This window comes from Sphaerodactylus townsendi, linkage group LG12 (assembly GCF_021028975.2).
Source record: "Sphaerodactylus townsendi isolate TG3544 linkage group LG12, MPM_Stown_v2.3, whole genome shotgun sequence".
Taxonomy (NCBI): domain Eukaryota; kingdom Metazoa; phylum Chordata; class Lepidosauria; order Squamata; family Sphaerodactylidae; genus Sphaerodactylus; species Sphaerodactylus townsendi.
The window spans coordinates 23947016-23957338 of record NC_059436.1 but is presented as its reverse complement, the minus strand read 5'-3'; the positions used below and the strand labels follow the sequence as shown (position 1 = coordinate 23957338).

The window sequence follows — 10323 nt, the reverse complement described above, 5'->3', positions numbered from 1 at the left end:
ACCCTGTCTCTCTCTACACCAGTGATGGCGAACCTTTTCGAGACTGAGTGCCCAAATTGCAACCCAAAACCCACTTATTTATTGCAAAGTGCCAACCCCACAATTTAACCTGAATACTGAGGTTTTAGTTTAGAAAAAAACAGTTGGCTCTGAGGCGTGTATTACTCGGGAGAAAGCTTGGTGGTAGTCGGTGGCTTTGCTTTGAAGCAACCATGCAACTCTTCCAATAGGTGAATCACGACCCTAGGAGGGTTTGCTCACAAGCAAGCCCCATTGCCAGCAACTGAGCTTACTCCCTGGTAAAGGATCGTGCTTTAGTTCTTCGCATGAAAATCAGTGGGGTTTAACAGCATTTAAGAGGGTTACCTACACTGCTTCCCCAAAACTAGGTCTTAGGTTTAATGCTAATAATCGAGCTCAGCGGCACGGGCCAGCCTAGATTTTCTTTTGGGGGGGCACTCTGTGCGTGCCCACAGAGAGGGCTCTGAGTGCCACCTCTGGTACCCATGCCATAGGTTCACCACCACTGCTCTACACCCTTCACCCCCGCCCATCTTGCTTCAGCGTTTCCGGGCAACCATGAAGCATGCCTCCTTGATATCAGTCACAGACAATGGAAAGTTGACTTTGATTGTCTCCAGCCACTCGATATCAAAGCCAGACTCTTTCACTGCTTGCTCTAAAGCCTTCTGATCCAGGTAGAGGCAACCAAACTGGCGCTGGCCTATCATGAAGAAGGTGAGCTCCAGTGTGATAGCGAAGACAAAGTGGCCTCTGGGCTTCAAGAGCGAGCCGATGTTCTTCAAGGCAGAGCGGAAGGTGGGCAGGTCTTTGCAAGCTGTTTCTAAGCAGTAGGTGGATAGCACACAGTCAGCCGGGGGGAGAGAGACCGGAGCCAAAGGATTCGCCTGGGTGACATCACTCTTCAGGACTCCCTTGATGCTGTTTCGGACCTTCTCCTCCTTCTGGGACCACTTTTCCCTGGGAGTGAATACAAAAGCAACGGGAATACAGAAGCAACGGCACCACCAATCTCCATGGTTAAAGGGCTGGTTTACACCTTCACATATATCATACTGTCAATCAACATCTGTAGGTACAAAATACAATAACTACCACACTGAGGCTACATACAAAGGTTTAACGTGCAAAAAAGTGCAAATGTAATGGGCAAATCTATCCAGCTAAAGGGCATATAGTAGAAACATAAATATGTAACAGACCATAATTGAGATAAACACACTATTAAGTGTCTGGCAAGGCATCACAGGTACATAAATATCTTATCGTTAATGAGTTCAGTTGTTGTGTCCCTGGCAGGGCATCACAAGTACATAAATCTCCAATGTTAATGAGTTTAGTGATGGAGGTATACTCCCATTTCCCAGGTGTATTACTATTTTGTGGTTACATTTCATAAACGCTTGCTAATTAAGGATACATGAAGTTCCAGAGCTATGACATAAAGTGAACCTAAGCATTATATATGGCGTCCATAAAATTGTATTACAAAATTTATTCAATAAATACATTAAGATTTTGCCTGGCTGCAAAATTCAGAGAATTTGGCCCCTTCCGCACGGGCGGAATATGGCGGCCTGGGGACGGCAAAAACGCCGTCCCCAGGGAGCCATTCGCACAGGGGGCACAGCTGCTATGCAGCCGCGCCGCCCTCGCGCCGCCCGACCGGTGCCAAGCCGGCATTTCCAGAGTGCACTTTGAAGCGGCTTCCAGGCACTCCCCCCCACTCCCTCCCTTCACTTACCTTGTCCCCGGCCCTCCGGCGCATTGCCGAGGCCTGGGGACACGCTTCCCTGCCCTGCGACGCTGCAGCAGGTGTGCAGGGCCGGGTTGGCATGTCCCCTGGCCTCGGCGACATGCTGGAAGGCCACGGAACTGGTGAGTCGCTGTGACGACGGCGCAGCTCTGTGCCATCATCCCAGCCGGTTCTCGGACCGTCCATGTGGACGGTCCCAGCGTCGTCGGGTCGGCGTGGCTTACGCTGACCCGGCCGCTTCCACCTCTTTGATTCTGGGAATTAATAAGTCCTTTCTATCCATTGTTTCTGCAATTTTCCAAGGCCCATCAAGAGAATATAATGGATGTTCTCTATAAGAAAATTTTTGAATCAGTCTATAACCTTCCTTTTAAAAGTTCTTATGATATGCTGAACTCCTTTTGATTTAAGCAACTGACTCTAAGGAAGACTATTTTTGAGGTGCTTGGAATGGTATGATTTATAACGCAGCTCAGTATCCCTATCTGTGGGTTTGTTGTAGGATTTAAAGGCTGATATTCCATTATCAGTTACAAACACTGTGGTGTCTAGAAAAGTAAACTTATTTGTATCTATGGTGTTAGGAAATTTAATATATGGATATATATGGATTATATATGATGTAACTGATTAAGCCACTTCACAAATGGCTCTCCATAGTTTTTATTGGAAAATATTTTTTTAAAATGTATCTCCTAAATGTGATGACAAATTTTCAAATTTTATTGTGGCAACGCATTTTTTCTCAGTTGTTCATGAACAGGTTTTCTATGTTTGGAGCACACGAACTGCCCATCATTATACCCCTTTTTTGATAACAAAATAGAGTGTTAAACCTAAAATTGTTTTTTTCAAATATTAAAACCACCAGTTCCATAAGGAAATAAGTTGGTGGTTAAAGCGCAATCCAGAGGACAGTGGAGAATCCCCCTCTGGAGGCAACACAGGTTTATGCCAGTAGATTTGCCCACACTGGGGCACTTACGCCAACAGGGGGGTAAACTCACCAGCATCCGGCTACAGCTATGCTGGAATCCTGGGGGCATTCCAGGGGGCAGGGCTGACCTTCTTTGGCCTCCGTGTGCCAATGGTGTTGCCAGCAGACATATGCTGCAATTTTTGCAGTGTATCTCTATTCTCCCCTATGGGGGAGTTTTGGGTAGGATTTTGGTTTTCACCTTTTGGGGTTTCCTGCGCTGCGGGGAAGTTCTTTGGAGCGGGTGAGCAGTGCTCAAGTGGTGCTATCCCCACCCACCTGACAGCTCTGCATTAATCCATAAAGCTTTTCTGTTCTGAGAATCTCTTCTTATTTTAGATTCAAAGTCCCAGAATCTAAAATCACATGGGTATTGGATTATATTCCATCTGCTAACAAAACAACAGCAACAACAATATAATAATTCAAACCCACTGGCACCTTGTATTAGACATTCCAGGTTGTGCTAGTCGTCTGCAAATAGGATTCACACAAAAATCAAACCTCAGACATATGCTTATTAGTGCTGAATTTTACAAATCTTCCCTGCATACTGAGATCATGAATGGGCCCTTTAATTGCAGATATTGTGCACTTTGCACATTATCCATAAATACAAAATAATTTATACATCAATATTCTGGCCTCATGTGGAAGTGGCAAACATTAACCACCTGTGCAATTAAAAACTGTATACCTATTTATTACAGTGCCCCTGTTCCTATATTTACATTGCAATATCTTGTAGAACAATTAGATTTAGAATAATTGAGCACCATTCAAAAATTAATAAATATTAAGAAACGCCTCTGGTGCAACATTTTATGGAAAACAACCATATGGAAAACGACATCAGGTTCTGTGTATTATACACATATAGGTCTTGTATTTATAATTAGATGTCAGGAGACTCCTTTTACAAATGGAGGCTAAATAGATTTTCAGTTTTGAGTTTTGGACCTCATGGGCTAAATAATGAAATAGCTTACTCTTGTAATTTATGAATGAAAAGTACTTTATTAACGTTAATAGCAGCACAATTGATAAATTGGTGCAATGATATAAATTCTTCCAGGATCTGCCAGAAAAAAGGACTACATGCATTTGTTGTCTGATTAGCAGTTTAGCAATGTCAGAGCACAGCTGAAAAGGATTAGAATGATATAATGGCATAATAAGCTATCCAAGCACATACTGCAATACCAGAACAAAAGAGAGACAGCCCATGATTAAGTCAGGTCTACAGGGACATGTCAAACCAGAGAATACCTTTTAAGAAATGTACGAAGTAAGCATCAACTGGCAATTTTTTTCTAAAATTCTTGTTAATGACTGTTGAATATAATAAACATAGTTTCATTAAATCTGCTATCTGTTATTTAATAGATAATTTGACAATACAATAGCTTAATGTGTTTACATAAGAAATGTTGTAGTAAAAACTCCAGCTTTATCATGGAGGTGGGCAACGAGGTAAACCTGCAGCTTGGTAACCTGGCAAAATCTTAATACATTTATCAAGGAAATTTTGTAATAAGATTTTATGGATGCCATACTTCTGGAACTTCATGTATTAACTAGCAAACACATTTATAATTGCTGATGAAGTGTAACCACAAAATAGGAATACACCTGGAAAATGGGAGTATACCTCCATCACTTGAACTTATTAACATTGGAGATTTATGTATTTGTGATGCCTTGTTAGGGACGCAACAACTGAACTCATTGACATTGGAGAAGTATGTGCCTGTGATGTCTTGCCAGGCACTTGGCAGTACATTTATCTTAATTGTGGACTGTTATGTATTTCGCTGAATACATGCAGTGACATTTCTACTATATGCACATTAGCTGGATAGATTTGCATTTAAGTTTGATTAAATTTTCACTTTTTTGCACTTTAAACTTGTATGTAGCCTCAGTGTAGTAGCTGTTGTATTTTGTACCTTCAGGTCTACCACACTTTCCCCTTGTGCTTACACTGAGTGAACGTCTGTAAGCACCGATGTAAGCCGGGTTTGCTTCAACACTTGTTCGCCAGTGAAGATCAGACAAATCCAACTCCCCACCCCATTTCTTTCTATTATTATTAATATATTCATTACTAAATCCACACATAAAAGTAAGACAAAACAAAAAGAACTATTAAAATAAAATAAAATAAAATAAAAAGAACTATTAAAATTAAAATGCTGTTCCAATGCATTACGAACATTGCTCATGTTTTTAATGAATGAATTACTCTGTACTTCAATAGGAAATTAACTCTGACAACCTCCCAAATCCTTCTGTGCTGCTCATTCAAAATTGCATTTTTCCTACTACAAAGCTGTGTTCACACAGTCTGCCCCAATTAAATCTCACATAATTTCCAAATCTTCCTTCCTAGAACACTGACAGTACCAACAAACACCCTGAGCAGGACCATATATACAGCCTCGTTTACAGAGTGCAAAGAACCACCGGAGTTGAGATTTATAGTCATTCTCCCTTCAATTTGCTGAAATTTAATTTTGATAAATGAAGGTAAGATGGCCACTATTAAGACATGTGGTATGCTTTTCTTGAGAAAAAGACCATGCATAAAAATAGGAGCATTACAAACATCATATGAGAGGGACCCACAAGGAATTGGGGGGAGGAGAAAATCCCACCCCCAAATCCACCATTTCTCCCCTTGCCTTGTTGCCACTTTCCTTTTCTCCTATTCTTCTCCTTGCCTACCCTCTGCTCACTCTCTTCTCTCCATTCTCTCTTGCTGCCTCTGCTTACTCTCCCTCCTCCATCCCCTGCTCCTCTCTGCTCCCCTTTTGTGCTTCTCCCCTAAACTCTTGCTTATTCCCAGAAAGCCTAGAAAATAGTGTGTGTGTGTGTGTGTGTGTGTGTGTGTGTGTGTGTGTGTGTGTGTAGGAATGGGACAGAAGTGTGCTAAATGCATGAATGAATCTTTGGGGGGCACTGGTTTAGAGTTGCCATTTTGGGTTGGTTGCTGTGGCAATCCAAAATGCTCTCTGAAGTTGTTTTTTCCTCAGTGTCTTCTTGATGGGATTTGGCAAGTGCCAGTAACACAATCCAGCAATGAAGGAGTTAATTGTTGCATGCTAATTAGTTAGTGAGGTCAGAAGTCAGTGACCAGGTAATTGATACCTATTGGTTGGGTGGGCTACATGCAGGTCTGCACGTAGGCTTTAGATATATCTTCTTTGTGTTGCACTCTGCACGTGCTCAGTCAGTTCAGTTAGATCTATAGCTTAGTAGCCATGTAATAGTCTAAGCAGCAAGCTGGCTGTTGGTGCTAGCTAGTAAGAAAGATGTTTATTGTTTTTCTTCCAAGTTTCCCTTCCCTGTAGTAAGTAAACTTTATTTCAGTAAAGCAACTGGTCTCTGCCTCATTATTGCATTAACTCTGCTAATTAAGTATTTATCCACACGACACTTCATATGTGCAATGAGTGAGTGTTACATTGCTGAGTTTTGTTTGTTTTACCATTTTAAAACTCCAGTTTTCCCCTGCAAACTTAGGTTTGCATAAACCAGTACAATATGCGTGGTCACATTGTGTGGTTTATTTGGATCGCACTGGGAGAGGCACCCATGGATGTCAGATACATGGATACCTGGCAATAATGACCAGAGGCAGATAGGTGACCTGGACATGGTCCAACCAAGTGTGGCACACAAGAGCCAGGTGCTCAACTGGTGCCAGCTGCCAGTTCACACTCCATACCTGTTCCCTTCCAGCTCACAGGCATATTTCACCACTGAGCTCCAGTCGAAAGCTCCCGCCTCCTTTTTCAGCCAACGCTGCATCTCCTCCCGGTTCTGGTCAGTATAATCTGTAGCAATGATCTCTCGGAAGGACTCGCAGGCTGAGAGGTACTGGTAGATGGTGGGCCCGCTCCCAATATCGATCAGGGTGTCTCCTTTCAGGCCACCTGCATTGCATCACACATTTGGTCAAACCAGTGACTCTACAGGACTTCTTTTGGGCTGCTACTTGTGTGACCACAGTTGATCCACACTTCTCTGGTAGTCCAAGGAAGAGCTTCAAGATCAGTAGGTGTGGCTTCCAGTCAGGTCTGACACTTACCTGGCCTTTCTCACTAACTTTACCCATCTTACAAACTTTGTATGCATTTCAAGTGGCTTCAAATAACCAGAATGAAATTAACCTCTTTAGTTTCACCAGCAGTCTCAGCACACTGGGAGACAGTTCCCAAACTGAGTGGCCGTTGGTGATCTATCATCAGATCAACCTGTCTTGGTCCACGACCATCACTACCAACCCCGGCCCACCGGCACACCACCATCCTCACCTGCAAGTGCTCAAGGGCCAGTGGGTGTGAAGATGGACTTGAACCAATCAGTTTGCTTCCTCTCTGCTTGCAGGGACTTAGCCAGGGCGGGGGCAGAAGAGTGAGCCTGAGGGCTCTTGGCCCTTAGCCCAAAGTTTGCAGCCTGAAGCCTCCGATGGGCAGTTTTACAGACCAGCACAGAACATGATCTGTTTGTATTTTGTTTATTACTTATCAAAATTGATGATTTAACTTGTATTTTGGAATTTGGGGGAGAAAAGCACCAAATTCCTAAATAATTAAGTAATAAAATAAAGGACTGTTTGGTCACTTTAAGTAGCAATGGTCAGGGACTGAACCAGGCTGGATGTTGGCCACTGAGCCATAGCTCTGTTGTGATGAGGATCCCTGTTTAAGAATCTGCATAGAAAGAAAAGAATAAGTCTACACTTTCCCTTATGTTTCCAACCACCAGGCTTCTGAGTCCAGAGAAATTATAATCTACCAGGGAGAATCCATCCCCCCTCTCCACCAGCATCACTAGTATCTTCCTATCCTATGAAGAAGAGCTTCCCTTTCTGTCTCAGCATGTCACTTTCCAGCAGGGTGTAGGGTGGTAAATGTTGTAATTGTCATCTTTGTTTGCAAGCAGCAGCAGCACAAGCAGCAGAGAATTCTGGGAATCTGCACGAACATTCTAAAGGTGGCTGTTAAAACCGTTGGTAGTGTTCTTCTGTTCTCTGACTGACTGGCTGAGAGAAAGGTGTTCTCTGTGTACTGCTAACCAATGCTATGTAAAATTGCCTCTGACTAAGATACTGTATAAGCTTACTATCATAACCAAATTGTAACAAACTATGAGCCGTGCATGAAGCAATGTATCTGTCATACTTTGTTGATATGTATATACTGTTTATTTTTTTCTCTCTCTCAGTTAAAGTTCTCTTTATGTTTATGAACTTCCTGAGGTAAAACTGCTGGTCTTTTGAAAAATAACTCTTCTTATTTAACGTGCCACACAATCCACATTTCTGCTCGTTACTCTTCTTGACAGGATTATATACTGTAAATATACCTATTGCCCTTCAATAAAGTCTCATCCTGTTTCGGCCACAGTGTTTAGCAAAACCAAGTGCTTGAATGTGCTGAGTTGGGAATCTTGATTGCTCTTTGCTTCAACACCCTCATTTTACCAGCTACAAATTTGCAGATGAGTTCCTGAGCATACACACTGGGGTGAATGCTTGTGTGGAGGGGATTGTCCACAGCTGACGAGGTCATGACTGCTTAAGTGTGTGTTGCACACTTTTGCGCCTCACTGGATGGGAAGAAGAGAGGGCAGGGATTGAATGACCACAGCCACAGTCTGAATAAGAAACTAAGCTACCCACATGGCAGCTGCCTGGAGTTTCTATTCAGCTGAAAAGGGCTCAGTGGGAGTCATTGTGTCCTGCTCTGCAATTGGTGTCCTGCTGGTAGCATGTGATGGATCCAACTGTTTAATGTGGGGAAGGGGAGGCCTAGTTTGCAGAGCTGGCACACAGCTTTCTGCCACTCAAGGCAAACCTCATTGCCCCCCTGCCTTTAATATACCTCTCCTGGCCAGTAGAGAGAAAAATAAGCATTTTGCCAGGATCTGGTTGGCTGCAGCTCTAGGTGAGGATGGGTCACATTGACTCAAGGACACAAAGAGTGAACGGAGCCAACCCGTGAGCTGCAGCTGGTGCCAAATGCTTTCGCAAGGCTCCGGGGCCTCCTGATCTGGGGACGGTTTGGAAGCAGTTGCCGCCTGCAGATAGCTGGGTCAGGGGCTATTCACCCTTTCCTCACTGGCACTTAAAAAGTGAAGAGGCCCTGGGATGGTTGTCCAGGAACTGGAGTCCTGGTCAAATGTTCTCCTTGGGCCTTTCCCTAATTCTTACCGCTTATGATACACCAAGTAGCATCTATAGTCATTTCTATACGCGGGGTCATGAAAGGTGCCGCTTTATCAGCGCCAGAAATGACTTGCGCTGAGGGGGCGGGAGAGCGGCAGAGTCTGGGCGGCTGCGTTCTCACCTCCCGGACTCGTGGGGAGTGCCGCTGGACCCCGCGCTATTTGGGCAGAGTAGCTTGCAGCAAACAGTAAGTGGGGAAAGGGCCCTTGTCCCAAGTGACAGGAGGACTGGGAGGCTCATGGGAGTTTGGAGATTATTGTTTTCTGCATGACAGCTTCATTCGTTCAAGGAAGCTAAGAACAAACAGAGCTCACTGGCACACAGCCGCTGCCATCAGTTCCTGGAGTAGGGCAGGGGGGCACTTGGTGGTGGCTGCAGCCTCTGCATGCCAGGGAGGGCAGCCCCCCTTCTTGTGCTGGTGCGACTGGCTCAGAGTCTGCTGCACTCCTCACTGGGGTTTACAGCAATGGCTACCTACCCATTATGTGTGGGCAGAAGGGAGCAGAGGCCCCCAAGAGATCATCTTCTGACCTCTCCCAGATCTTAGAGTTGTATCACAGAGTGAAGTCTGTTACACACTGTGTCGGTTGCACACTCTTCGGGTCACTGGACACAGTGTATAACAAATTTCTCTCTGTGATACACCTCTGAAGATGCCAGCCACAGACGCAGGCAAAATGTTAGGAACAAGATCTACCAGACCACGGCCACACAGCTCGGAAAAACCACAACAACCAAATAGCTGTCCCTTTTGCCACAAAGTACTTGCACTTTCTTGCTATTTCTTGCTTCAAATCCTATGGTGACTGAGAAGGTCTGCTGGAAAGTCAGCGATCCTGTGCATGATGGAATGCAGCAGCCTCTCCAAGCCAGGCACATCTTACCTTGAGGAAGCCCATTTTACAAGAGCTGCAGGACATCCAACAGCCATTGGTGCTTACCTGAAATAAAGGCCCTGTGCAGGTTTCTCAGAGTAAAGATTGTCAAGGTTCTTTCTGCCGGTTTCTGGGGGCTGAAGGCATAATACGTCTCCAAGTAGCCTCTTGGGTCAAAATGCTGAGCATAATATTGTTTGTCACTGACGGTTTCCTCCATGACCGATGTTTGCAGAATGCTTCCCAGAGGCTTTCCTGGGTTGGGGTTTATGGGTTTTGCTCAGTCCTCTTGGTTCTCCTCACCCAACCAAAGGCTTCCAGCAGGATCACGCTCTTCTGATTTGCCGATTGCTTTCAGAGAGATTCAGCATCCCAAGAACTGTTCTGGGGTAATGTTTTACTATCCTGCTTCCAGGCCAGGGGCCTGTGGGTGGAGTTTCATGGTGGCACTGGAAGACAA

The 10323-nt window shown here is 44.4% G+C and overlaps 1 protein-coding gene across 1 annotated transcript; it reads right to left on the bottom strand.

Annotated features, from left to right (window-relative positions):
• Positions 1–560: 560 nt before the first annotated feature.
• LOC125441495 (nicotinamide N-methyltransferase-like) lies at positions 561–10083 on the bottom strand. Its single transcript, XM_048512106.1, has 3 exons — positions 9930–10083; positions 6484–6691; positions 561–981 (listed from the first exon to the last, which is right to left on the bottom strand). The coding sequence occupies exons 1-3, from the start codon at positions 10081–10083 to the stop codon at positions 561–563; spliced, it is 783 nt and encodes a 260-aa protein (XP_048368063.1).
• Positions 10084–10323: the final 240 nt, after the last annotated feature.

Excerpts from the sequence above, each read along its gene's own strand:
- LOC125441495 (XM_048512106.1), bottom strand. The coding sequence starts at position 10,083 with ATGGAGGAAACCGTCAGTGACAAACAATATTATGCTCAGCATTTTGAC. Across the intron at positions 6,692-9,929 it reads GCACAGGGCCTTTATTTCAG|GTGGCCTGAAAGGAGACACC; the intron begins GTAAGCACCAAT and ends GATGCAATGCAG. Across the intron at positions 982-6,483 it reads TGTGAGCTGGAAGGGAACAG|GGAAAAGTGGTCCCAGAAGG; the intron begins GTATGGAGTGTG and ends ATTCACTCCCAG.